The sequence below is a fragment of the Phycodurus eques genome, chromosome 10 (genome assembly GCF_024500275.1).
Source record: "Phycodurus eques isolate BA_2022a chromosome 10, UOR_Pequ_1.1, whole genome shotgun sequence".
Lineage (NCBI taxonomy): Eukaryota > Metazoa > Chordata > Actinopteri > Syngnathiformes > Syngnathidae > Phycodurus > Phycodurus eques.
Window position 1 is genome coordinate 992,447 of NC_084534.1, and position 27,907 is coordinate 1,020,353.

A 27,907-nucleotide genomic window follows, 5' to 3' on the forward strand; every position below is an offset into this window, starting at 1 on the left:
TGCTGAGTGTCCTTTAGTGAAGAGGCGGGGCTGATCCAAAGCCACGCCCACCTCTTCCCTCCCGATGACTCCAAGCTTGGAAGCCAGTTTTTGGGGTTGAGACTCCTGGCCGCTATTTTCATCACCTTTCAGTCAAGCCTCCGAAAGCACTTTGGGTTTCAAAAATATGCCCGGAGCTCTCGTCCAACCTTAATCCAAATTCTTCGAGATTTCGGGGGGGGGGAAAAACAACAAAACAAAAATGGCGCTGACTTTAGCGCTCACAGTCATTTGCGTCGCTTTGCCGTCCTGCGCGTCGAGCTCTCATTTGAGCAGTCATTTTGTTTTGGAGCCCTGTGATTTCCTTTTCGACACGGCGGTGGAAGCCTACTATAAGGGAGACTGGCTCTCGGTCATCCTGAACATGGAGAAGGCCCTCCGGAACAGAGCGACAGTCCGGAAGGTGAAGGCAGACTGCCGACTCGGATGCGCCAACCGGACCGCTTTCGAAGACCCCGCGCCCGGCCCCGGAATTCCCGTACCCGGGGCTGGATCTGTGCAGGATCTGGGTTTCTTTCGGGAAATCCTCAAACGCGCGGACTGCGTGAATTCTTGCGAAACGCAGAAACTCGGCACACCGACTTTGCATCAAGTCGGTGAAGCGGTGGAGCTGGAGTTCCAGAGGAGGACCCCTTACAATTACTTGCAAGTCGCGTATTTCAAGGTACAGTCGCCCCCCCCCCACCCCGTGCAAATAGCCGGTGCCTGTAATCACTGTTATTACATATTGGGGGCAAATGCTTGTGTTGTGTTGTACGTGTAGCCTAAATCCTAAAAGTATACACCCCCCCCCAAAGCCCTCTCCCAATCGAACAGCAATGCCACGTCTCCAGGAGGAGTCTGGCTTCTTAAAATGGGAAATGTGGTGGCTCTTCTCAAATGTTGGAATTGGTTTCCATGTCTTCAAAGACGATGACCGCATCATCCTCATCGTCGTCATCATTCAACAATATGTCGCATGAGTTTTTTATATTATATTCGAAGCTTCTGCAGTTTTCATCAGGCCCATCATATGACCCCTTTTCACAAGTGATTTATTCTTATTATATATATTTTTGGGGGGTTATATACGCTGAATTAACTAATTCCACCTTCACTTCATCCAAATTTGATGTAGAATTTCAGAATACGAGAGTTTTGAACTCTGCTTTGCCTTCAAATTCATCCATCCATCCATGCACCCATTTTCCGAGCCGCTTCTTCCTCACCCGGGTCGCGGCCTATCCCAGCTGTCACCGGGCAGGAGGCGGGGGGCACCCCGAACTGGTCGCCAGGCACATACAAACAAACAACCACTTGGGAGGAAATCGTATTTCAAATGTATTTTTGTTCTTATATGCATGTTAGTAGCGTAGAATAGGCCAATGGAGACATCAACTGAGTGACATCAACGGGTGTTCCTCCCAAAATGTCTTCCCCCCAGATAAATAAGCTGGACAAGGCAGTGGCAGCAGCCAACACATTTTTTCAAGCAAACAAAGATCACATGGAGATGAGACAGAACCTGGACTACTACAGCACAATGTCAGGAGTGCAGGAAAAAGACTTCAAGGATCTTGAAGCCAGACCACATATGGTTCGAAATAAATGTTCTTTTCTTGAAACAATAGCAATTGTTGGGCTTTGACATTTGACCTCAAATGAATCTTCCGACTTGTGTCACCGTCTGTGTAATTATGTTCAGGTAAACTTCTTGGCGGGGAAGAGTTACTACAGCGACAACTCTTTCGGCCTGGCAGCCAAAGTATTCGAGGCGGCTGTAGATGACTACTTCGTTGCTGATGAAGAGTGCAGAGCGCTTTGTGAGGGAAGCTACAACTACGACGGCTACAATTACATGGAGTACAATGCCGACCTCTACCAGACAGTGACAGGTGACGCATCATAACCATACCTGATTCAGGTAAAGCGACCCATCAATAGACTTTTTACAGCGGCGTATTTGTGTCTCAGACCATTACATACAGGTACTAAATTGTAAGCAGCGCTGTTCCGTGGAGCTAGCCTTTGCTGCTGCTGAAAGCGACAAGCCCTTGGAGGATTTCCTCCCCTCACATTTTAACTACCTGCAATTTTCCTACTACAACAGTGAGTATCTTTTGTCGTATGTGTGACTGTGTTACGTCACTTATCCACACTCATGGCCATTCTTTATAGGATATTAAGAATATTTCAAATTCAAATGCAATACCTCCATCCATCCATCCATCCATCCATTTCCTTTACCGCTCATCCTCGACTCGGGTCGTGGGGGTACTGCAGCCCAGCTATCTACGGGCGGGAGGCGGGGTACACCCGGAACTGGTCGCCAGCCAATCGCAGGGCACACGAAACAAACAAACCATTCGCACTCACAATCACACCTACAGGCAATTTGGAGTCTCCAATCAACCTATCGAGCATGTTTTTGGGATCTGGGAGGAAACCGGAGTGCCCGGAGAAAACATGGGGAGAACACGCAAACTCCACACAGACGGGGCCGGGATTTGAACCCCAGAACTGTGAGCCGGATGTGCTAACCAGTCGACCACCGTGCCGGCAAATACAATACCATCCATTGTCCATTACTACTTGTCCTCAATGCTGTGGTGAGCAGGAGGCTGACTTTGGGCTGGTGGTATGGTGTACCACGGACTGATCGTCATTCAGTCCCAGGGCACATATACACAAACAACCGTTTACACTTGCATTCACATATATGGGCCATTTAGACAATTCATCTCTCGTGTATGTTGGTTCCAAATGTTTTTGCAATCTGAAGCCGTAGCAGTCAGACAAAACGCACGCAAGCTCAGATAAACATTAAAACTCAACAAAGCGCGGCCTGAGCCGAGTTTCGAACCTTCAGGTTTGGACTGTTTTACCTTTTCATTAAATTGGAAGTTGGCAATTTGGTGAGGATTTATCCACAGATAGTCAGAGCCAATCAACTGTATTTGCATTTTTTTTATTCATTCATGGATGTATTTATTTTTTTAGAAATGAGCTATAAGCTCGTCACAAAAAAATATGTATTTTTAAATGGATTTAAATGGACTTGCCTCAAGATAAAATTAAGTGTGGAATTAGCATTTTTGTTGCAGGTACATTCTGTATCTTAGACTTTGAAATCATAAGCCTGAAAACGGTCTTCACATGCCCAGATGTACTGTAATTCAAACCTGCTCTGTAGGTTAAAATTAGGTGGACGTTCCATATAATATGCGGTATATTGCACCAATGCACGGCAACCTGTGGCTACAAAGCCACATGTGACAATTTCCTTATTCTGTTGTGGCTCTCTGGTGACTTTTGAGTCAAGTCTTGCTTACCCAAGGGTCCCCTGCTCTTTAGAACTAAGGGAGCCCTGGCTCCGGCTCTCTGTTTAAAGGCTTAGAGCTCCCCGTTGTCGATTGCTCAGTTTGTCCGGACGGCCAGCTCTGGGAAGGGTTCCGAAAATGAGTTTCCTCCCCAGGGTGTCCGGGCTCTCCCTTATAGATAGGGTGAGAAGCTCGGTCATCCGGGAGTAGAGCCGCTGCTCCTCCACATCGAGGGGATCCAGATGGGGTGGCTGGGGCATCTGATTCGGATGCCTCCCAGACACCTCCCCGGTGAGGTGTTCCGGGCACGTCCCACCGGGAGGAGACCCCGGGGACGACCCAGGACACGCTGGAGAGACTACGTCCTTCGGCTGGCCTGGGAAGGCCTCGACCGGTAACGGCCAAAACTCAAGACTGCAATTTTGGATCGGGACATCCCTAATATGCAGCGTTATCCTCACTTTAAATAAAAAGGGTCTTGTGGCTCCCGGTGTATTTTTTGGGGTCTTTTTTTATTTTTGTGTGGGGGGGGGGCCAGTCCAAATGGCACTTTGCATATTTAAGGTTGCCAACACCTGCAGTTGTGCATACAATATATTGGTGTTCAGTAAAACGTTGTTAAGTTATTGGACATTTCATAACCTGTTTCAAAGTCTGCTCTTCTTGCATTTGACTCTAGGTGAAAGCTATGACCTGGCCATCGAATGTGCAAAGACGTTCTTGCTCTTCCATCCTGACAATGAAGTGATGAAACAGAATCTTGCTTATTATTCAGCCATACTGGGATTGGACAAGGCAGCGTTCATACCAGCAAGACAGGTACAGTTGATCTAACTCACAGTGTGTTTCAAAATGATGATGATAAATAAACTTGACATTGTTTAAAACAACAAAATGAGAAAAGGATGATTTCTTTCAACATAAAGAAACAGTGAAAGGTATGATCAAGAATAAATATGAATTAGTTTCTTTTAGGCGGCACGGGGCGGCACGGTGACCGACTGGTTAGAGCGTCTGCCTCACAGTTCTGAGGACCCGGGTTCAATCCCCGTCCCCGCCTGTGTGGAGTTTGCATGTTCTCCCCGTGCCTGCGTGGGTTTTCTCCGGGCACTCCGGTTTCTTCCCACATCCCAAAAACATGCATGCTAGGTTAATTGACGACTCTAAATTGCCCGTGGGTGTGAATGTGAGTCCGAATGGTTGTTTGTTTGGATGTGCCCTGCGAATGGCTGGCAACCAGTTCAGGGTGTACCCCGCCTCCTGCCCGATGATAGCGGAGATAGGGTCCAGCACGCCCGCGACCCTAGTGAGGAGAAGCGGCTCAGAAAATGGATGGATGAGTTCGACGGTGGTATCGCCTCACTCGGGCCTGCACCAATATATAGCGAATATTGGGTTTGGATAAAATGTCATTTATTTAAGGAATAACTTCGTCGAAGATGAACGCCTGCGTTCACTTCCCTGTTAGTTCGATTTACGTTTTAACGTCACAATCAAACTGCGTCTCGTATAGGGGACCATGTCTCTTTTTTATATGTGTAGAATTTATGAAAAGTGACGTAAAACCTCTTATCAGTCTCATAATCTGAAGGTTGCTACACTTAGGAAATATGTGTTCTTGATTACAGCGGTCTTGTCGTATCCAAACAGACAAACAAAAAGGTAGTGGATTGTTATAGAAAATTTAATGAAATCTAACTGGGGAATCTACAGGAAAGAATACAGAGGGGTCTAATTACAGAAGAAAGGACAGACAAACATTGGTCAAGGAGGCTGGACTCGGGGTGCAAGCTGACGTGAGGATGTTTGGGGAGCAATGCATAGAGCTGGGAGTTCCTGTTACCGTTAATTTAAGCCCAAATATGCACCAGTCTGTACTTTAGTATACTGCACGTTGGACTTACGTTGCATGGAACACAATTGGGGAAGGCTGGTCGATCTCCTGGATGCTTGGTCGAGGAACAGGTGGATTTGACGGAAAAAAGGAGGAGGACAAAAAGCAAACTCAAAAGAAGAGCTTCGAGTCCAGGTCGGCCAGAGCCTTTGAGTGGCGCTGGTCGCCAGGTGCTTGGAGCACTTCCTCCCGAACGGATCTGTCAAAGCTACCCCACACACCCTAAAGCGTGGTTTCGGGGCGCAGCGGAGTGCTTTTGCCCTCCGTGTTCCGTTGAGTGCGTCTCCCCGCCTTGTTGTGGGGGGCAGGGTTCGCTGGCGATACGCTAGGTTCTTCGGCAAGGTGAACGAGCGAGCGAGTCTCAGGACAAAGGGGCTCCAGCCTTTTACCATACCACAGGATCAGTGTTGCCACAGTTACCTTGAAAAAGTAACTTAGTTTCTTATTTAATGACTACTTGAGCTTAAAAGTAACGTAGTTGCTTGACTAATTACTTGATTTGGAAAAAAAAAGTTCCTTTTTAGTTACTTTCAGCAGCTGCCAAGTGGCAGGAATATCACTTAATCACAGTACCAAAAAAACATTAATTTAACTGTATCCATTACTTGGTAATGTAAGCCACACAAATTACAGAATGTCATCAACATGAACCAATAACTTAAATATTAGTGTAGTTGAAGCCACATTAAAAGAGCAACTTAGTGCAGACTTGACATGCCAGCACAGTATAGTAAGTACCTAAATGTAAACAAGCACACCATTCTCAGTACACTTCTCTAAAGACTCTTAACTGATAGATAGATAGATGGATGCCGATTGTGGTCCATGAAGGCAACTGTGTGTGTGTGTGTGTGTGTGTGTGTGTGTGTGTATACGTAAATGTTAAAGTGAGTGCCGGTTTGATATTGGGGGCATACAAACACACACACACACAAACCATTGCTCCCACCATCGTAATTTTGATGCGAAGAGCGAGAAATGTCATCAATGGACAAAGGACAGGACCCCAAATGCACGACTTCAATACAATGGACCGTTTAAAAAAAAAAGAGTAGTTTAATAAACGTGCAGGTGTCGGTACACAGACAGGCAATCCACAAAGGCAACAGTATCCAAAAACGTGAGGCAAAAGGCAAGGTCAATAATCAAAACAGGGTCTAGGCTTGGAAATAAGGAATGCTGCAACGTGACAACAAGGTACAACGAACTGGCAAACCAGAAAGAATGAGACACGAGGTTATATGCATGGAGTAATTAGGGTAAATGAGGCACAGGTGGGGAAAATGCTCTCAGAAACAGGTGTGTACGAGGTAGGGGGAAGACAACAACCATAACACACACCCATGACAGTAACCCCCCACCCCCTAATGGCCGGTTCCAGACAGCCCTGGAGCCTCAGGATGCGCAATGTGGGAGTCCCGAATGAGCGAGTCATCAACAACAAATCTAGAAGGCACCCATGAACGTTCCTCTGGCACGTAGCCCTCCCACTCCACCAGATATTGCAGACCCCCTCCGACGAGATGACAACAGCTGCCTGACCGTGAAGAGGGACTGGAAGGCGGGACCAGAGGGGACTCCTGGGCAGGCTTGAGCAGGCTGACGGGAAATGCAGGGTGGACCCGCATCGACCTCGGGAGCCTAAGCTTAATGGTGATCGGGTTGATGACCTTTGTGATGGGGAAGGGCCCAACGAACCTGGGAGCGAGCCGACGGGACTCCACCTCCACCCGGAGTGGAAGATGCTTGCTGGAGAGCCAAACTCGCTGACCTACCTTGTAGTTCGGGGTCGGTGTCCTCTTACGGTCAGCTACAGTCTTGTAGGACTGGCCTTGGCGTACCAGCATTTGGCAGGCTCGCTCCCAGGTCCTCCTGCAGCGTCTCACCAAGGCCAATGCAGATGGTACTGTGGACTCGGGGGGCTGTGACAGGAAACAGATGGTTGGTAACCATGCACGATGTGTAAAGGTGATAGACCAGTGGATGCAGAGGGGAGAGAATTGAAAACCCGACCCAAATGAGCTTCTGAGTCCAGGATTGTGGCTCCTGTGAAGCGAGACATCGGCGCCCAGTCTCCAGATCCTGGTTCAGCCTCTCCGTTTGTCCGTTGGTTCCGGGATGAAACCCAGATGACAGACTGATGATAGCACCTAAACTCATTCCAAAATTGTGAAACGAATTGTGGGCCCCTATCCGATACCACATTCTTGGGAAAACCATGTAACTTGAACTCGTGGTTTATCATCACCTCAGCAGTTTCTTTTGCCGAGGGGAGTTTAGGCAGTGCAATGAAGTGTACCATCTGAGAGAACCGTAAACAACAGTGAGAACAGCGGTATTCCCTTTAGAGGGCGGTAATCCAGTCACAAAGTCTATGCAAATGTATAACCAATGACGTTGTGGTATTGGCAGGGGTCGGAACTCCCCAGACGGACGTTGACGAAAGGGCTTGTTAGCAGCGCATACCTGGCAAGCATTGACCTAATTGACAACATCCCTTCTAACATTGGGCCACCAAAAGCGCCGTTCGACGACAGATTGCGTTTTGGCAATGCCTGGGTGACATACAGTCCTGTTAGTGCGAGCCCAGTGGATAACCCTTCCCCTTAAGGAAGGGACCACATAAAGCCTGTTTTCAGGACAGTCTTCAGGGCTAAGATTATTATTCAGAGCCTCTTTGACCACGGTTTCTATTTCCCACGCAAAAGCAGAAATAAAACATGACTTGGGCAAAATAGTTTTAGGGTCAGACACGGATCTTTCTTCACAGAAAATACGTGATAGAGCATCTGGTTTACCATTTCTAGAACCAGGTCTGTAGGATAACAAGAAATTAAATCTGGTGAAGAACAGAGCCCATCTAGCCTGCCTATCACTTAATCTTGTAGCAGCCTTAAAATACTCAAGGTTCTTGTAATCTGCCCATACCAAAACTGAGTCTGAGCCCCTTCTAGCCAGTGCCTCCACTCCACCAAAGCCACCTAGACAGCCAGCAGTTCACGGTCACCTATGTCATAATTTATCTCAGCTGGAGTAAGTTTCTTAGAACGATAAGCAAAAGGGTGTAACTTGAGGCATTTCTGGGAGAGCACTGCTCCTATTCCAGCATCAGACGCATCAACTTCGACGACAAACTGCTGTTTGTGATATGGCAGCGTGAGGACCGGGGCGGCGGTAAAGCGTGATTTAAGTTTCTGAAAAGCAGACTGACAAGCCGAGTTCCACACAAAAGGTCTGTTTGGCGAGGTAAGATCATGCAAAGGCGAGGCTACTGAACTAAAGTTTCTAATGAATTTTCTGTAGAAATTTGCAAACCCCAAGAACCTTTGTATGTCCTTGCGTGATGTTGGGGTGGGCCAATTAGTCACGGCACCAATTTTGCAAGGGTCCATTTTGATTTCACCTTGAGCCAGCACAAAACCCAGGAAAGAAACGGATGCCTTGTTGAACTCACATTTCTGAGCCTTGACATATAGTACATTCTGCAGCAACCGCTGCAACACAGAGCAGACACGAATAATGTGAGTCTCCTCGTCCGCGGAGAATATCAAAATATCGTCCAAATATACAAATACGTACACATTCAACATATCATCATCATCATCATCATTGACCGTTTTGGAAAACAGCTGGAGTTAGTCCAAAAGGCATTACAAAATACTCATAATGACATAATGACTGACAAGATGATATGCAATTCTGAAGTCTAGTTTGGTGAAAACCTTGGCTCCATCCAGGAACTCAAAGGCAGTGGAGATGAGAGGAAGAGGGTACCTGTTTTTCACAGTTGTTTTGTTGAGACCCCGGTAATCGATACAGCGTAGCAGGGTCTTGTCCTTCTTGTCCACAAAAGAAATCACGCGAATTGATTGGCGAAAGATCCCGGCTGCCAGTGACTCCTCCGCATACCCCTTCACAGCCTTGTGTTATGGACCTAAAAGAGAGAACAACCTCCCTCGTGGAGGTGTGGTCCCAGGCAGCATGTCAATTACACAGTCATAAGTTCTGTGGGGTGGAAGGGATTTGGCTTTGGTCTTGGAAAAAACTTCCTTCATTTCATGGTTAGGGGTTAGTCCAACCTCTCTCAAAAAGACTGGTACCAGAGCAGCAAGCTCTGTGTTGAGGCAAGCCCGACTATATGTAGTCAGAACGTCTCGACCTAGACCCCTTCAACCACCTTCGGCCACCGTCCAGCTCTATATGCAACCCGGCCCCCTTGGCCCCTCCCAGAAGGGAGAAGGGAGGAGGGTAGCAAACAAGAAACATGAGATGCACCTGCTGCACATACAGTGTATCAAATTTACAATTTGAATCTTCAAATCTTGAATTCTATTATGAATCCACATTTACTGGTTTGCAAAGATGACCCCACTAGGGAAAATATCTCCAAGCTATTGCATTACATGTCGATATTCTGTGGCAGAACTGTTTTGCATTCACTGTGACATAAGTTACATTGGGCAAGTATGGTGGTGTGCCTGCTTTCATTCATCATCATTCGAAGATCTGCTCAGCAATCTGGGCAGGGAGGCCTCAACTGCTCAAGCACCACCAGAGAGAATCTGAGGTGTTTCCAGGCCAGCTTCCAGGTCCCTTCAGTGTGTTCTAGTTCTGTCTCGAGGCCTCATCCTTTCCAAACATGCATTGGCGTCCAGGAGTTCAGGTGGGGCAAATATAGAATCAGAAGTTTAGAGGTGTTCAGCCTTCAATCTGATTGTTAAGTACACTTTCAGCCAGCACACACGAATTTGGCAACAGTGTGTCATTCTCTTAAAAGGGCCACACACAGAGCAGAACACATCGCCACATGGTTGTCATGATAAAGCAAGCTTGAAATGGTGTCACTTGAAGAAATGTATAGTGAAACATTACACCTTAATTCACCACTGACTGTTCAGACCACATTATTGTTGCTGCACTTCCTATAAATAAGAACTCATTAAGTCGCCTAAAATAATTTTTTGGGGCAAAAACAGCCTGCTGGGTCGTCGTCCATCTCTCTCTGAAGCCTGAAGTCGAGCGAGCTAAATCTGGGCGAGAGGCAGAATACACCCTGAACTGGTCGCCGGCCAAACGCAGGGCACATATAAACAAACAAGCAGTCGCACTCACATCCACACCTACGGGCAATTTAGAGTCTTCAATTAACCTACCGTGCATGTTTTTGGGATGTAGGAGGAGATGTGCTAGCCAGTCATCCACCGTGCCGCCCTGTGTGTGTCAGTTGTCATAAATATAAATAATCCCAAAAGAGCACCATCATCTTTAAATTTAGAAATATGTTTGAAAAAAACGAATGAACAAATATACATTTAAATGAAATACTCATTTATTTTCAAAAGTTACAGAGAGCCACAGCAGAAGGATGAAAGAGCCACATGCTCTGGAGCTACAGGTTCCTTAACCTACACACTCTCCTTCAAAAGTATTGGAACCTGTGAGGCCCCTCCTGTATTTTTGTTTTTGCTGTAGACTTAAAACATTTGGGTTTACCATGAAAAAAATAATATCATCAAAATTTCAGCTTTTATTTGTACATTTATTGCACATAATCTTTTATGATATCTTTCACTGGAGAATCTTGTTTTTGGGAATACTTCCTTCAGTCTCACTTTAGCTAGTAAAATGCGAACTATATAGGGTTTCAGTCTGAAACTGAATGGGCCATTCTAAAACCTTCCTCTTCTTGCCCCTGAAGAACTTTTTCTGTTGATTGGAAGTCGGTTTTGGGTCATTCTCTTGCTGCATGATGAAGGATCTCCCATGTGTTACAGCTCCTCCTACATCTCAATGGGTGACTCCAGACACCCTTTGACATTAAATGTTGCTATTTGCAGTGATTTCAACAATTGTGGTATAACTTTTTTATTTATTATTATTTTTTTTTATAAACAAACAGATGGTGAAGCGGTTCATTCAGCGTTCTCTGCTGGAGAAAGAACTAATGTACTTTGGATATGAAGCATTTGGAATAACATTTATTGATCCCGTGAGTATTTAAAGCCCGAGTATTTCTTTTAGCATTGTATTGTTTGTGCTATTTGCAATTGTATTGATTTTTTTAATTTTTTGTTTTACAAATCAAGGACACCTGGACTCCAGAAGATATCATGCCTAGACAATTGAGAGAAAAACAGAAGTAAGAGATGCTTATTATTTGTATGATTTGTTCATTTGATATTCAATTAACGACTATATTGAAAAAAAGCTTTTTTATTTTTACTTTTTGAAAAAAATGCTTCAGTTTTTATGCTTTTGATATATTGCTCGGATCAAATATGTTTGATTTTGTTCTTGTTAATGTTATTGATTTGTGTGACCCGGAAATCAATTTCAAATCACTTCCCACGAGTATGACTCTTGAGTAGATCGAACATTTTGCTGATATTAGGTCAGGTGGGAACAATGGACAGTTGAGTCGTGTAGCCGTGAAACCAAAAATGTGACACTGCCTGGGATTTACACTGCAAGTCCATCCATCCATCTATCCATCCATCCATCCATCCATTTTCTGAGCCGCTTCTCCTCACTAGGGTCGCGGGCGTGCTGGAGCCTATCCCAGCTATCTTCGGGCAGGAGGCGGGGTACACCCTGAACTGGTTTCCATCCAATCGCAGGGCACATACAAACAAACAACAATTCGCAGTCACATTCACACCTACGGGCAATTTAGAGTTGTCAATTAACCTACCATGCATGTTTTTGGGATGTGGGAGGAAACCGGAGTGCCCGGAGAAAACCCACGCAGGCACGGGGAGAACATGCAAACTCCACACAGGCGGGACCGGGGATTGAATATATACACACACACACACACACAGCGGCTGAAATAAGAATTTAACACGTCGCCAGTTTTCTCACTCAATGCGATTGACATGAAAATTTCACCAGACGTTGGGAACAACCCAAATAACCCATACATACAAAGAAAGTAGAACAAATAAGATCAGAAATTAAGTTCCATCCATCCATTTTCTACCACTTATCTGAGGTCGGGTCGCAGGGGGCAGTAGCTTTAGCAGGGACGCCCAGTCTTTCCTCTCCCCAGCCACTTCATCCATCTCTTCCGGGGGGATCCCGAGGCGTTCCCAGGCCAGCCGAAAGACGTACTCTCTCCAGCGTGTTCTGGGTCGTCCCCGGGGTCTTCTGCCGGTGGGACATGCCCGGAACACCTCACCGGGGAGGCATCCAGGGGGCATCCGAATCAGATGCCCCAGCCACCTCATCTGGCTCATCTCGATGTGAAGGAGCAGCGACTTCACTCTGAGATCCTCCCGGATGACCGAGCTTCTCACCCTGTCTCTAAGGGAGAGCCCGGACACCCTGCGGAGGAAACTAATTTCGGCCGCTTCTATCCGGGATCTTGTTCTTTCGGTCACGACCCACAGCTCGTGACCATAGGTGAGGGTAGGAACGTAGATCGGCCGGTGAATCGAGAGCTTCGCCTTCCGGCTTAGCTCCTTCTTTACCACAATGGATCAATACAAAGTCGGCATCACTGCGGACGCCGCACCGATCCGCCTGTCGATCTCCCGTTCCATTCTTCCCTCACTCGTGAACAAGACCCCAAGATACTTGAACTCCTCCACTTGGGGCAGGATCTCATCCCCGACCTGGAGAGGGCACGCCACCCTTTTCCGACTCTCCAGCACCCCCTCCAGGGACTCCAAAAAGGCTGGGTACTCTGAACTGCTGTTTGGTCCATAGGCACAAACAACAGTCAGGACCTGTCCCCCCACCCGAAGGCGGAGGGAGGCTACCCTCTCGTCCACCAGAGCGAACCCCAACGTACAGGCGCCGAGCCGGGGGACAATAAGTATACCCACACCTGCTCGACTCCTCTCACCGTGGGCAACTCCAGAGTGGAAGAGAGTCCAACCCCTCTCGATTAAATTTGTAAATTAATTAAAAAAACAAACCTCAAACATTCAAGCACGGTACTAGTGTGTAGCAACCGGTTCTTCCAAAAGCACTAGACATTCTGTGAACTAGCGAACTTGATTTATTTTTATTTGCAAGATGGTTTAACAAAATGTAAGAAAACAAATACACAAAATCGACATGTTTATTGAACGCTTCTTTTCTGAGAAGTAATTCTGTTTTTGACATAGCACTTGACTGCTCTCCAGTCTCTTGCTCCAAGCATGTCAATTTCGCCATCAATACAATTCTGACATTCGTCTTGACCTGGCACCTGGTTCAACTTTATATACTTGCTTAGATGTCTCTCCACTGCATCCACTTCTGAAGGTATCCATTTTCTTTTAATCACAGCTTTCTTACCTAAGTAGTTATTAAAACAACACGTTAAAGGTTCAAGTTAAATCTTAAGAACTGAAACACAACTGGATTTATACCATACTGTACCCTCCAAAAGCATTCAAGAGCAAAGCCAAGGTTTTAGTTTTAGTTGAACCGTATAATGGGGACATCTCAGTTTAAGCTCAAAGGATGAATATAAAAAACGTTCAGAATTTTTGCTTGCATTACTTGGCATTTACATTGAGATTTGTTTAAAAACAAGGAGTAGAACCATTTGGGCGTTTGATTTTTAGTTTAATATTTTCTGATCATTAAATTATGGTATAACCTCGGTATTCCCTGTTATAAGGCATGCATTTTTGTGTATCTCTTTAGGTTATACTCAATACAAAGGCACAAGTATAGTTCTGTGTTATTCTTTTTTTTGTTTCTGATAATACAATGTTAGGTACAGAAATGGTTGAGTATTTTCTTTCCAGCAACAATAAGGCACAATATAAAAGGCTGCTGATTCACCAAAAAAACACCATGTTGACATGTTGGTTGCTGTGTAGTGTGGAGACACAACCTATAGGCCATAAGTGCAAACTTCATGTAAATACAGCCAATACGAAGAAAATGGTGGCTGGCTTGCCTTATACTCTTTTCCACTGGAGGCTGGCCTGAAGGCAGCGTTAAAGTGACAGAGGACAGACGACAACGACGACTACTGGTACATACCTTAGATAAAAGATAAGAGTTGCAAAGCTGAAACTTAGGATCAACCTCTGACAATGAAGAGCATACAAAAGCATGATAAAAAGATGGACTGCTTATAAGGCGTAGCATAATATGTGTGGTGAGAGTCTACTATTACTATTATGAATTTGCCCTCTTCACCAGTATCTTAAGGTCTAATACCTACATTTGGGAAAAGCAGGATTTATAAATGGACAACAAAATGATTCATTACATTATAATATAAGACTTAATACCATTTGGATCAATGTGAATTTCATCCAGACTTCCCTTGGAATTCCCCAAGATGTCGCTTTTCCAATGCCAGGAGAACCTTGCTGATCTTCGCAAGCTGGATGGTGCCCTCTGGAAGGCGGTCGTGCTTTCTGTGAACAGCGATGTTATGGCCAAGGAAATCAGCCAATTGGTCAAGTTCTGTTGTCTTGAGATTCAGAACGGTTGAAAGGGTTGCAATGTGTTTCCTCAGTTTTGTTGAAGTTGGTGCTTTTGTATTTTTTACATTATCACATTCCTGTACAAACTGCCGCATGCAATCGCAACCCCTGATGTTATGGACGGAATGTGGCAATGCGAACAAGAATCTATTTTCATTCTGAACACCACACTCTTCTCGCTTCTGGATCAGAGTATCGAGCGATTCCTTCACGAGTGGGGTGAGAAGAACAGGAACTTTCCTTCCTCTCATTGTAGGAATGCAATGGTTATCCAGACAAAATATTGGCAAAGTTTCTGCTCCAGTGGTGTAAGGGCCAAGTTAACATCTTCGTGCATTTCTGATGTGTCTCTTGACAGGTAAGCAGACAGGTGCATTCTAGATACCTCTCCTTCTCTCCGGCTTTGAGGATGAAAGCTCTTCTTTCAGGGCACTCAGATGTTCCTGCTGTTTCTCAGACAAGTAGAAATGAAGATTTTGGACATCCTGAGTGAAGGGTAAGAGTTGAGGGGCATTCCCTTTGGACTGGTCGAGCTGAGTTAGCGCTTGGCTTGCTATGTCAAATTTCCAACTTTCTTTGTAGAGCTGTATGAATTCATCAGCATCATTGACAGTTTCTTTATCTTTTTTCTTCATTCCTTCAGATTTAATGTACATGGCCAAAGAATGCATGCTGTGTCCAACTTTGCGAGCCAGAAATGGACATTGATATCAGCCAGTTGTATCACTGAATCCAGCCACGCGTCTTGCAGCTGTGACAAGATGACCGTACATTTCAGGTTTCACGGGTTCTTTAACAGTCTTCACGGGTGTAACTTCTTTGGCTGCCAGTAGCAGTCTGCCAAGCTCTCTCAGTTTTTGACGTATATGCTGGTATTGGCTGGTTACCCTTTCATTTTTCTTGAACAGTCTGTAACCCTACTATAGAATGCAGTGGTCTCCCTTCATAGCAATTGCAATCTTGTCTTGATTCATGCCACTCAAGAACTTCCAGTATGTACCACTAAGTCCTGCTGGGGCAGGCTCAGCAAAAGCACACAATGCTTGGACTCTTGTTTTACCTGGTTTAGATTTCTGATCCCGAGGCTTGGATTTGCAGATCTTAAAATGCCGCCACATTACTCTCTTTGTGAACAATCCATAGCAGTACACACAATGCGCAAATTCGTGCCCATTCCTTTTTTTCCTTTGGTTGTTTGGACGATATGAGTTTGCCTTTTTCCCTCGCCAATACTTCAGTATGATGACTAAAGTTCCCCTTGTTTCGCATATAATCCGAATGCAGCTTCCTTTCTTTTGAGTTTTTGGGATAACTAAACGCTTTAGCAACATCAACCTTATCGCTGTGTTGACACCACAAGTGCATTTTCTGAACTGTTTTTTGTTATATCTTTTTGAACCATTCGGCTTCTTCATAACAGGACTGACAAAGACAGATGCCTTTTTTTGGTGGTGCATTGAAACGCTGAGCTCCTTGTTAGCATCATGTCTGCGAGCACGAAATTTTAGTTGAGGGTCATGGCTTCTACTCTGACTGGAAGTCGGGCTTGAAGATTTGAGCTGATTCTGACTGGAAGGTTTTGCATTTGCTCTGATTAGTAGATGCAATTCTTTTCGTTTTATCATTTTCCAGGGATAACTCTATGCAACAGTCACTGTCTGTCCACTCCTCAGGTTTTGGAATATACTCCTCTTCACTATCCGAACTTGAGAAGTCATATCCAAGGTTATTCATTGGAATCTTTAGAAGAAAGAAAAAGAATGTAAAAAAAAAAAAAAAAAAATGGATTTATCTTATTACTAATAATGACTTAAGGTACACCCCCAGCACAAATTCTCTAAAGTACTTTGATAAGTAACACTGAAAACAATAAATATACCCAAGACTTTTAATGTTCAAACTGATCAACTACTGTTTTGAGCAAATAATCATTAACTTAGAATTTGACGGCTGCAACATGTTTCAAAAGAGCTGGGACAGGTGGCAAAAAAGACTGAGAAAGTTGAGGAATGCTCATTAAACACGTGTTTGGAACATCGCACAGGTGAACAGGCTCATTGGGAACAGGCGGCTGCCATGATTGCTTCCCTGAATTGCGCAGTCATTCATAAGCAAAGATGGGGCGAGGTTCACCTCTTTGTGAACAAGTGCGTGAGAAAATAGTCCAAAGGTTTAAGGACAATGTTCCTCAACGTACAATTGCAAGAAATTTAGGGATTTCATCATCTACGGTCCATAATATCATCAAAAGGTTCAGAGAATCTGGAGAAATCACTGCATGTAAGCGGCAAGGCCGAAAACCGACATTGAATGCCCGTGCCGGATCTGTGAAGAGCTTAAGCATGCACATTTTAGTGCGGGCGGGCGCACAGGCGATAGTAGCTTATCATTCAATGCGTACAATGCTTGGCTGTGACAGAGGCACATACTCGCAGTTTGTTTGCGAGTCAGAATTAGCATTTTTCGCCGAAAAAAAAACAAACAGGGAAAAGCAAAACTGTGAATCAGTTTTACTGCGGAGACGGTCCCGAAGACGGCAGCATGCAAGGGGCATATGCGACACAAAGTGCTAATGTCACCGATGCTTGGATGCGGAAGTGAAGCTCATCATCACTTACCCAAACAGAGGAGGGAGGGTTTTGGTGAAGGGAGATGGGAAATATTTGTTTTCTCTCGAGGTTTCTTCATTTTAGTTTGAACAAATTCAACACTTCCAAAAGTTGTAGTAGAACAATGAATATTTGTCTCATTCCTAGTCGGCTGGTCTAAGCTCATCAATGCACAGCTATGGACCCAATGTATTTATATGTCACAAAATGCTAAAATGCTAGCTGCTTCAGTGAAGATGCACAAAGGCAGTTAATGCTTTTATTTGTTTTTAAATTAACGCCTTATCCTTTGTGCACAAAGTGAATTTAAGAAATAAAAACTGTTGATTTTATTAAAAAAAGAAACCAGTGAGTCATAAGTGAAAGGTCCTATTTTCTCTTTTGTGTTCAAAAGTGCAGAGCTGTCAAATGTTACGGCGCGTCCGTATTCTGTTATGGAACTCACTGAACGTTGACTCGTTACGGCCGTAACACTGATTGCTCCAGATATTGGGGAAAAAAAAGAAAATATATAGCTGGGATAGGCTCCAGCACGTCTGCGACCCGAGTGAGGATAAGCGGTACAGAATGAATGAATGAATGAATCCATAGACAGATATTTTGGATTATGGCATGTCAAAATCTCATGTGCTGGTACTTTGATGCAGGCTGCAACTGCATCCGCCATTTCAAGGTTGATGTAATAAAAACCTTAAAATGACAAATATTGAAGCCATACGTGATTAATGATTATGACTGTCCCACGGTAATGTTCTTGAGAAATGTTTTTAAAATGTGGAAATTCAGACAAATTTGGACATATTGTTCCTGAAGTTAATTTTTTATAGTTTGGCAACTCTGCAATTGCACTTTAAACAAGCAAAAATATAGTTTATCCAAATAATCGAATTGTTTGATAGAATTTTGAGCACGATACTCGAGTACTAAAGTATTGTTTCATAAAATCCTTGGTTCGGGTCCCTGTGCGTTTAAGCTGAACAAATTTGCTTCTCAAAATTAGAAAGTTGCTCTTCAAATGAAGAAATGATGAGCAAAACTGCTCCTAAGGAGGAAAAAAAAACCCAAACATTTTGAGCCTTGTTCCTTCACTTTTTTGTCCCAGTGCTGGCAGGTATCTTCAGGTTGTGTCCACTGAACAATAGACCTAGCAGTACAGGTTTGTTGTACTTCACAACACCCGACTTTCCATCTGCAATGGAACCTTCTGTTGTGATACCCCTTCATGCCTTTTTCATAATTTGGTCGGATCCTGTGAAAGGGATCATGTGCTCATCGATCGATATGCATAGGCATTGAGTCTGAAACCTGCAGCCTTGTGGAATCTGATCCAGAAAAGACCTATTATTCTGAACTCACCTGCTCCTGACAGGGCACTTTGTTCTTTCCATCAATTAAAAACAAAATATAAACAAGTTGAGAGAGTACAAAAGTGTTGTACTTGATTGTTTTTGTCCGACCAGTCAGCATTAATGAAATGCATTCGCACCAATTAGGGCTGCGATAAAAACAATGTCTGGATGGAGATTTTATCATTGTTTCCATTCTACAAACAGGCAATGTGAACATGATTAAAAACGAACCTTTGAAATAAAGTTCACAGATTCCTCTTCTTCTTTTGCTTTCGGCTTGTCCCGTTAGGGGTCGCCACAGCGTGTCATCCTTTTCCATGGAAATGTATCTCCTGCATCCTCCTCTCTAACACCCACTGAAAGTTCACAGATTCTATTATATCGAATTAAAGACTGATGGAAATCATTGATAAAGATTGATTTTTCTTCTCATTATCAATATGATTTCATCCTTGCATATGTCTCAGGGCTGACAGAGAGACAGCAGCGAGGATCACGGAAGAAATAGGAAACCTGATGAAAGAGATTGAAACTCTGGTTGAAGAGAAGAAGAAGGATTCTACAGATTTGGCAAACATAGTAGTAACACAAGAAGGTGAGTATTGTAGTGTTAAATATATTAACTGATGTTAACAACAACAATACCGCATTGATTAAAAAAAACTGAAAGCAATCTTGTCAAACTCGTTCTATTTGGGATCGTATACTCATCATGTCTGTCTCCTGTCGGTGATATACTTTAGGTGGAAGTCTATTTTATGACAACATTAAAGTGACCTTGACATCCATGCAGCTGAATGGCTCTCAACGGGTCTTGCTTGATGGGGTTATCACCGATGTTGAGTGCACGGAGTTGCGGCGTCTGTCTAACGTGAGTTGTCAAAAGAATGAAGAGCTTAACTATATGGCCATGGAAATTATTATTATTATTATTTTTTTTTTTTTACCAAAAACCCCCGACTGGACTACATGGCATTTTGACCATTTTTCATATGCTGCAGATACAGTAAATACTTTGAATAGCAATATTTGTATATATATGGGTGTGTGTGTGTGTGTATATATATGTGTATATATATATATATATATATATATATATATATATATATACATATATATATATGTGTATGTATACGCTTAATAGAATTTGCTGAACAAGAAGGCTTCTACTTGATCAATTTGTACTTTAACAAGAAATGGAACAGAAAGTGGATATGGATAAGCCCCAAAGGTAACACTAGCATCATAGGCTGCTTCCTGTCCAACGAAAAAAGGGGTCTTTACGGATTGCACCACCCTAAACAAATTTGACATCGGTCGTGACCGCAGATTGGTTCGGGTCAAAGTGCAAATCAACTGCCAACTCTAACAAAAGAAACTTCTCAAGAGCAAGCTTACCAAATTAAACTTCATTCAAGAAAGAAGCGACGAGTTTCAAATATGTTTGGCTAATTGCTTTAAAGCGCTTCTCACGCTGGAAGACACAGATCTGTCAACACACGATGACGAAATCGTAAACGGGATTGTTCAAACCGCGCACAAAGTAGTGCCATCAACGTGAAAGACGACAACATCCAGAATATCTAAAGGTACTCTCGACTTCATGAAAAAGCAACGAGAAATGAAGAAAAGGGGCAGCATTATCAACAAAATTGAATATGTTGAATTGTGCAAACGATTCGGGTAAACAAATACGAGAAGAATTGAGCACTTACAACGTTCGGCTTGTTCAGAAAACGCTTGAAGCGGAACATGGAATAAGAAAACGTAAAACGTGCATTAATTCGCCACAAGAAAAGAATTTTCCGTTTGAAAATGGAAGATGGATATGTCACATCCGCCAAGAAATCGTACAGCGAGTTAAAGAATTGTATACAAACCTATACAGTGACCCTCACCGAAGGATTACTGGAACGCTAGAAGCAGACCGAGTTCCATGTATCCCGAATGAAGAGGTTGAAAACGCTATCAGTTCACTTAAGGCCGGAAAAGCTAGTGGTCTGGATGAAATTTCTGTTGAAATGCTTAAAGCAGGAGGCAACGAACTTTAATAAGACCCTTGTAAAACTAATTCAACGCTGCTTGCACTTGCAAGAAGTACCGGCGACATGGACAGACGCAGAAATAATTTTGCTACATAAATCAGGCGATAAAATGGACCGAGGAAATGATCACCCAATAAGCCTGCTCGCAACAATTTATAAAGTACTTGCAACGATATTGGACAAATACGAATTGATGATGAAAGAGTGCGAATAAGTCGAGGAAAAGGGGTCAAGCAAGGTGGCACACTGTCTCCGAAGCTATTTACAGCTTGCCTTGAAGAAATATGAAAAAAGCTCTATTGGGAAAAAGAAGGACTAAAAATGAACGGCGCTTATTCGAGCCATCTTTGTTTTGCAGACGACATCATTTTATTCTCCTACGATGCTGAACAACGAAAGCATCGTATTCAGGAATGAGAGTTAGGAAGACGTCGCTCAGGTCTGAAAATGAACAAAAGCAAAACGAAGGTCATGTTCAATTGTTGCTGTCCACAAAACGATATCAAAATGGAGGACGATGTCCTTGACGCCGTCGACAAATGTATTCAGGCCAACTTGTGACAATGGATGGAAATACAAGCACATAAAGCTTGCCTGGCAGGCTTATGGAAGGCTTGGTCTTATATTCAAGAACAATCTTCCCATTTGCTTGAAAAGACAAGTTTCGATCAATGTAATTGACCAGTCCGCACTTACGGCAGTAAACCTACGAATGCCAAAGTTATACAAAGAAGAAGAAGAAGAAGAATCACCTTTTATTGTCATGAACATGCATGCATGCTCACGAAATGTGTTCTCTGCATTTTACCCACCACAGTGAACAGAAACACGTCAGTGGAGCACACTGGAGCAGGGGGGCAGCATTTCAGGGTGTCAGTGTCTTGCTCAAGGACAGCACAGCCGTGGCGGCGGATGGTCCAGTCGGGGTCTTGAACCTAGGTCCCCCGCGGCGACAGGCGATGACCTTAACCATCGGGCCACGGCTGGAACACGGCAAAGGAACATGGCTAAAAATAAAAAGCCTTCAATGGAAATGGGCCGGCCAAAAAGGTGGACCACAGAAACTATCAATTGGATACCACTGGAGTTAACCGGTCTTTTTTTTTTTTTGCCGTACTTCACAAATGATTCCTATGTTCACCGGATCACAACGTTGTACCACCTCACCCAAAGGAACTGTCACCACAAATGGGATAACGTCACAAAGGTTTTTACAAAGAGGAACTAGACAAGAATGCCCACTCTCGCCCCCCTGCTATTCGCACTATTTATCGAACCACTGGCAATAGCGATACGGCGGCACACTAGTATTAAAGGTATCTGTACCGCTTTGTCAGAACACAATCTCAATCTTTATGCTGATGATATCCTTCTTTATTGACAAAAACCCAAGGCATCGCTTCAGTTTTTAACCACACGAAGACATTTTCGCAATTGTCAGAATATGCAATCAACTGGTCAAAAATCAATATTGCTCCCTATAACGACGAACTCATGGAATCCTGCGTCATTCCAAGTAATGTTATTTTTTGTGTCATGTGTAGGCAGCTGCTCTCAAAGGTGATGGTTACCGTGGGCATCCTTCCCCCCACTCCCCTGCTGAAATGTTTCAGGGAGTCACTATTTTGAAGGCTCTGAAGGTCTGTAAACAGTCACCTATATTTTAAGTGTTTAAAGGGGACACTGGCCAAATCAACGTCTGGCTTGATTGGTATTAATTAATGAGTTAAGCTGAGAAAAGGGCCGAAAGGCTGAAAAATACACCTCTATATTGATTTCTTGCACTTTTATGGCAACGTTTGCAGTCGAATGGGCACGTCCATATTGGCCGCTATTCACGGAAGTGACGTCACGCGTTTCAGCTTGGCCGATTCGGTCATAGAGAATGCTCATTTTAACGAATGAAAATGAGTCGAAAAGCAAGTAATTACTTACTCTATAGCAAGATTTTGTACAATTGTGAAGCAAAACAACCTTTAACTACTGTAAATAAGTCAATAAAAGAAAAACAAGTCTGACACAGTTACGTAAATATTGTGAGGCTGTATTGTCTACCTTGGTTTGGCCTGTCAACATGTATGATATTGGATGCATTGAAGCAATAAGCATTTTCTGTAACTTGAACCTATTTGATTTTAGACCTGTATAACCCTCAGCAATAAAAAAACAAAGTGGTGTCTCATTATAAGCTTTTATATGATTGTCTTTGCTTCAATGTTACAGGGCAAGTTCACGAAAATGTGGAGCAAACAAAAACTATATTTTCCTCACTTTTATTTCCCTCACTTCGGATTATGTTCCTCCGACAGCTGGCACAAGAAGGAAAGCTTTCACTGATGGATGTCCGTCTGTTCTTTGACGTTAGCGAGAAGGTGAGGAAGGTTTTGGAGTCATACTTTCGCTTGAGCTCCCCACTCTACTTCTCCTATTCACATCTGGTGTGTCGCTCTGCGATTGAGGGTAAGTCAAATAAAGAAAATGTGTCTTTATGTGAATAGTTATTGTGTTTTTGCAATGTGTGTGTGTGTGTGTGTGTGTGTGTGTGTGTATATACAGTGGGTATGGAAAGTATTCAGACCCCCTTCGATTTTTCACTCTTTGTAATATTCCAGCCATTTGCTAAAATCATTTGTTAATTTTTGCTCCTCATTACTGTACACACAGCATCCCATATTGACAGGAAAAAAACGGAATTGTGGAAATTATTGCAATTTATGAAAAAAGAAAAACTGAAATATCACACAGCCATAAGTATTCAGACACTTTGCTCAGTATTTAGGAGAAGCACCCTTTTGAGCTCATACAGCCATGAGTCTTTTTGGGAATGAGTTTTTCACACCTGGATTTGGGGATCCTCTGCCATTCCTCCTTGCTGATCCTCTCCAGTTCTGTCAGGTTGGATGGTGAACGTTGGTGGGCAGCCATTTTCAAGTCTCTCCAGAGATGTTCAATTGGGTTTAAGTCAGGGCTCTGGCTGGGCCATTCAAGAACAGTCACTGAGTTGTTCTGAAGCCACTCCTTTGTCATTTTAGCAACTTTGTACTCTCTTCCACTCTGGAGTTGCCCACGATGAGAGGCGCCGAGCAGGTGTGGGTATACTATTTGCCCGTCAACTCGGCGCCTGGACGAGAGGGCAGCCTCCCTCTTCCTTCGGGTGGGGGGGACGGGTCCCTACTGTTGTTTGTACCTATGCGCCAAACAGCAGTTCAGAGTATCCACCCTTTTTGGAGTCGTTGGAGGGGGTGCTGGAGAGCGCTCCCGCTGGGGACTCCATCGTTCTGCTGGGGGACTTCAATGCTCACGTGGTCAATGACAGTGAGACCTGGAAGGGCGTGATTGGGAGGAACAGACCCCCCCGATCAGAAGCCAAGTGGTGTTCTGTTATTGGACTTCTGCGCTCACCACGGATTGTCCATGACAAACGCCATGTTCAAGCAAAAGGGTGTCCACATGTGCACTTGGCACCAGGATACCCAAGGTCGCAGTTTGATGATTGACTTTGTGGTCGTGTCATCGGACTTGCGGCCGCATGTCTTGGACACTCGGGTGAAGAGAGAGGCGGAGCTGTCAACTGATCACCACCTGGTGGCGAGTTGGCTCCATTAGTGGGGGAAAATGCCGGTCCGACCTGGCAGGACCGAACATATTGTAACTTATCTGCTGTGAACGTCTGGTAGAATCCCCTGTCAGAAGGAGTTTCAACTCCCATATCCGGCAGAACTTCACCCACGTCTCGGAGGAGGCGGGTTACATTGAGTCCGAGTGGACCATGTTCTGCACCTCCATTGCCGAGGCGGCCGACCGGAGCTGTGGCCGTAAATCCATCTTGCAGTGTTTTCCATCACCACTGGAGGTCTCCATGTTCCATCAATGAGAAGTGACCGCGTGTCATGAGAGTCTGGATTCGGTAATCTGCAATCTGATGAGTGGGCACTGCTTGGTGGCTGAACAGAGGGATGTTTCTGGATTTCTTAAGTGGATTTAAAAAAGGGGCAGACCAGGCTCTGTGGTCTTTGAAATCAGGGTTGATATCCGTTAGAGTCTGGAGCTGCGTACATCAGTCGATTAACAGGAGGAGAACAAAGGCCAACTTCTAGCTTTAAGGAATTTTGTTGCTCTTACGATTCAGGTTAAACATTTGTGAGAGGGAGTCGGCAATAAAATCAGCAACAAACTTTCAGAAAAAGAGCTACATTTGTTGGTGGTCCTGCTTTACTTGGGTCCAGCCTCTTTATCCGTCCATTTTCAACACCGCTTATCCTGGTTAGGGTCGCGGGACGCTGGAGCCTATCCCAGCTGACTTCGGGCAAAAGACGGACTACACCCTGAACTGGTCGCCAGTCAGTCGCAGGGCACATATAGACACGGACAACCATTCGCACTCACATTCACAACGTCACTGAGTGGGAACTGAGCCCACGCTGCCCGCGCCAAAGTCAGGCGAGTGGACCACTACACCATCAGTGATCCAGCCTCTTTAGTGCATTGTTTATCTCAGACAGGACATCTTTCAGATCGTCTCTTAAAGGGTGACACTGTAGTAATTACTCGCATCTAGCGTAGAAATTGTGTATCGCATCCAAACGAATGGTGCACTGTAGACCCTCGGCTTTTCAAACATCAGGATAGGGGATCAGGATAGGATAGGATTTCGGAATCCAGATTTGAGGTCTTTGACCAGTCAGGGACCTGGAAGTCATATTAACAGTGGGGAGGTGGGGTTCCACTAAGATCACGGTGGCGCCCCTGTGGCCGGGCCCCTCTGGCTGGATGGCTGCTTGGGGTGGGGTCGCAGTGAAATTGAACATATTCAATTTCATTGGAGACCTTTAGGCGACTCCTCTATATGGTCACTGTAGAGAAAAACCATTACATAGCGTAATGTCACAAAAGTGTGAGCAATAGTCACCCATATTTATATGGGCATCTGTGCCTATGCACACTTCAAACTCATGGTCTGTTTCTGGAATCCCGCCCCGTTATATGGAACTTGGCCTTCAGCCCGGAGATGGTACCAGGACTCAGTCCAAACAATGCCATAACTTGGTTTTTACGGAACACTAGCTTGAAGTTGGACCTGACTGGCAGCACCAAGAGTCAATGGAAACAGCAATAGAAATCATCTACCAAACACAAATATCCTTACTTTTTGTGCTCTTTGTAAATTGATTTGACTGATCCAAGTAACTGTGAATAGGAAAGCTATAACACTGATGTTCTTATTGTTACTCAGAGAAGCAAAAAACACGTAATGATCTGAGCCACCCTGTTCATGTTGACAACTGTCTGCTGGTCTCAGAGCTCAATGAGTGTTTAAAGGAACCGCCTGCATACACACATCGAGATTACAGGTGACGCTCACACTAAACTGCCCCGTTCCAAATTCACCGCATACATACGCTAATGTGTGCAAATCAACCTCATGTCTCATTTGTCTTTACAGTGCAATACTTTACCTGAATGATGACTTTGAAGGAGGAGATTTTATTTTCACAGAATTAAATGCCAAAGTCGTCACGGTATTAATTCAGTTTTGCTTGATACAATATTTAGATTTCCAGATGTTCTGTACTGTTATCCATTTGTCATTCCTGATTGTCTCTAGGCTTTGGTGCGTCCATCGTGTGGCCGTGTGGTTGGATTTGGAGCAGGAAAGGAAAACCCACATGGTGTGAGAGCTGTAACAAAGGGACAGAGGTGTGCTGTTGCACTGTGGTTCACCTTGGATCCGGCTCATGAGGAAAAGGTCCAAGCTAATTCCCTTTTAAAAAAAATTATATTACTGTACACTATTTATTTTCATATTTCACTTTGCTTCGTAGGAAAGAATCCAAGCTCAGCATATGCTGGAGATGTTCTCCACCACTTTGATGAAAGATTTTAACTCAAAAGAGGCAATGGTGAGCTCAGACCACTATTCCATGGTGACAGAAACAACCAGAGAGACTGACAAGACAGAAGTAGATCAACAAGAGACTAAAGATGAAGAGAAAGTTAACCCATATAACATACAAACTGCAAGAACAGCTGAGGTCAAGACAGATGCAGTACATCCTGTTCACATAGATGGACAAGAGACACTCAGAACAAAAGTGGAGCAGCTGGACAACAATAATTCCAAAAATGCAGTCAAAATGGATGCCCAAACGCCTTCCTCTCAGAATGGCAAGGATGAGTTGTAATCCAATTTAACGTATGGTTTTTCTTCATACTGTGTGGCCTGATTGAAACTGAGTGAAAATACAGCGGGGTGTTTGAAAAATGTCTTGTAGTTATTTAATGAATTTGCTATGATGGGCGAGTTGATCGCAGTCATAACAAGCAATATGGACAGCTTTCAGATCGTCTCTTAAAGGGTGACACTGTAGTAATTACTCGCATCTAGCGTAGAAATTGTGTATCGCATCCAAACGAATGGTGCACTGTAGACCCTCGGCTTTTCAAACACGTATTGCAACAACCGTAGCCGTCGTATATCACCAAACCTCGATGAACAACAACACTGTCTCACAGAACCGAATGGAAAAAGTTACCTTCAGGCTAATTTAGGCAGTGTTGACTTACTTGACGAGGAGAACGCTGGCAACTTCAGTTTCCAGATGGCAGACTGTCATGGCGTTCCCCTACTGGGTCACCACTCATGTAAAAGTCTTCGCTTACGAGAATGTATCAGATTATTAGCAGAGGTCATTATAAACCAATGATAACACAAACGCAGACGTTGATTTTGGCCAGTAAACAACTGCAAATGTTTCACAGTGTCCCTTTAACTATACTGTTCTTTGAGATAAAAAATACTAATTTGACATTCAAGGTTTTGTCACTGCAATGAGCTAAATACAAGGTGTGTGAAATTGAGAGGGTGGATTTCACATCAAAATAAGTTTAAATGTGATGTTTCCTAAACGTGCAGTACTCAAGGCCAACACTAGTCAGCAGTATGGATACATTTATCAGCCTTTCTCTTACTCTCGTCTGATTTCCTGGCCCAGTATTTCAGAAGAAGTCATCTGGATCAGAATGATCTGGATTTGGAAATTTTGCTGTAGCGGATCAAATTGATCTTGTAGTTTTGTCCTGGTTTTTCAAATTTCATCAAAGATCATTCTGATCAGGATAGGATAGGATTTCGGAATCCAGATTTGAGGTCTTTGAATAGGCCAACTACCAGGATTCATCCCACTTGTACTTTTACCATTCACCTGTTTAATTTTTATCAGGGCATTGTCCAAATTGCC

General features: G+C 44.0%; 1 protein-coding gene across 1 annotated transcript; it reads left to right on the forward strand.

Annotated features, from left to right (window-relative positions):
* The first annotated feature begins 41 nt into the window (after positions 1–41).
* Positions 42–27,907, forward strand: p3h1 (prolyl 3-hydroxylase 1). The gene is made up of 15 exons (XM_061687690.1): positions 42–703; positions 1,463–1,615; positions 1,724–1,913; positions 1,993–2,127; positions 4,018–4,157; positions 11,132–11,221; positions 11,319–11,371; positions 19,092–19,219; positions 19,368–19,495; positions 22,214–22,309; positions 22,979–23,129; positions 25,903–26,020; positions 26,113–26,188; positions 26,275–26,415; positions 26,492–27,907. Exons 1-15 carry the CDS (start codon positions 242–244, stop codon positions 26,849–26,851), a joined length of 2,421 nt encoding a protein of 806 aa, XP_061543674.1. The 5' UTR covers positions 42–241; the 3' UTR covers positions 26,852–27,907.

What these genes read in the sequence shown, in the direction of transcription:
- p3h1 (XM_061687690.1), top strand. Translation starts at nt 242, where the DNA reads ATGGCGCTGACTTTAGCGCTCACAGTCATTTGCGTCGCTTTGCCGTCC. An exon ending in TTGAAGCCAGACCACATATG is followed by an intron (nt 1,616 to 1,723) that starts GTTCGAAATAAA and finishes AATTATGTTCAG; the next exon opens with GTAAACTTCTTGGCGGGGAA. An exon ending in CGTTCATACCAGCAAGACAG is followed by an intron (nt 4,158 to 11,131) that starts GTACAGTTGATC and finishes ATAAACAAACAG; the next exon opens with ATGGTGAAGCGGTTCATTCA.